Consider the following 898-nt stretch of genomic DNA (forward strand, 5'->3'; position numbering starts at 1 on the left):
GTTGCGTATGATATTTATGATTATAAAAATGATAATAACTCATTTTTGAAGAAAGTGTGGCTTGTCATTGATTCACAATAAGGCCTTCATATATATATTTATGGAAATTAATAAAAAACAAATTTACGAGTTAGCCTTTAATGATTTCGATCGCGAGTTAATTTTTTAATAAAGAACTCATACATTTTTATTAAACATAAAGTAAGATTACAAAAAGTTATACAAAAGTTACATTTGTTGCTTTATTTATACTTTTGTTGCATGAATACTCAAATAAAATTTTTATTTGAGTATACATGCAACAATAAAAAAGTGAAATTAATGTTTAAAAAAGATTTTTGCAATTTTTGAAAAAATTTCTGAAAGAAAATGTAAAATCTTCGATATAGTTGTCATAGGTGTTGGTTTATTTGGTGTTGTATAATGCCTGGTAGATAGCACTCTAGGAATTGATGTAGTGGTTTGTGTTGATAGTTGAGTAGCATTAGAGTTGCATAAATCTGTATCGCAGCAGCTTGCCTAAAATTTAAAAATGTATATTATAAACTGGTATTTTGATATTAAAACCAGATGATATAATATATATATATATATATATATATATAATTTAAATTTTAAAACATATTCAAATGTAATGGAAAATGATAGAAATATTAACTTTTTAGTAATCTTTTTATTTATTCGATTTTTATTCTTATACTCGCTGAAATAGATTTCGACTTTATTAAGTAGATTAATGAAAACAAAAATAAATAAAAACAAGAAAAAAAAAGTGAAAACTAAAATACAAATGAAATTAAAAATTAAACAATCGTGTTAAATAACATAAACTCTATAAGCTATCTTCAAAAAATCATTTTTTTGCCTATTTTTGTTCAGAAAACTTTGCGAATACCAA

The 898-nt window shown here is 22.7% G+C and overlaps 1 protein-coding gene across 1 annotated transcript in view; it reads right to left on the reverse strand.

Moving 5' to 3' along the window:
• Positions 1-217: 217 nt before the first annotated feature.
• LOC136089348 (uncharacterized) overlaps positions 218-898 on the reverse strand; it is a 40903-nt gene continuing 40222 nt past the window's right edge. Inside the window, exon 3 of the mRNA XM_065815319.1 lies at positions 218-519. Coding sequence (XP_065671391.1) covers positions 319-519 — 201 coding nt within the window. The 3' untranslated portion in view covers positions 218-318. The remainder of the gene's footprint in view (positions 520-898) is intronic.

This window comes from Hydra vulgaris, chromosome 13 (genome assembly GCF_038396675.1).
Source record: "Hydra vulgaris chromosome 13, alternate assembly HydraT2T_AEP".
Classification (NCBI taxonomy): domain Eukaryota; kingdom Metazoa; phylum Cnidaria; class Hydrozoa; order Anthoathecata; family Hydridae; genus Hydra; species Hydra vulgaris.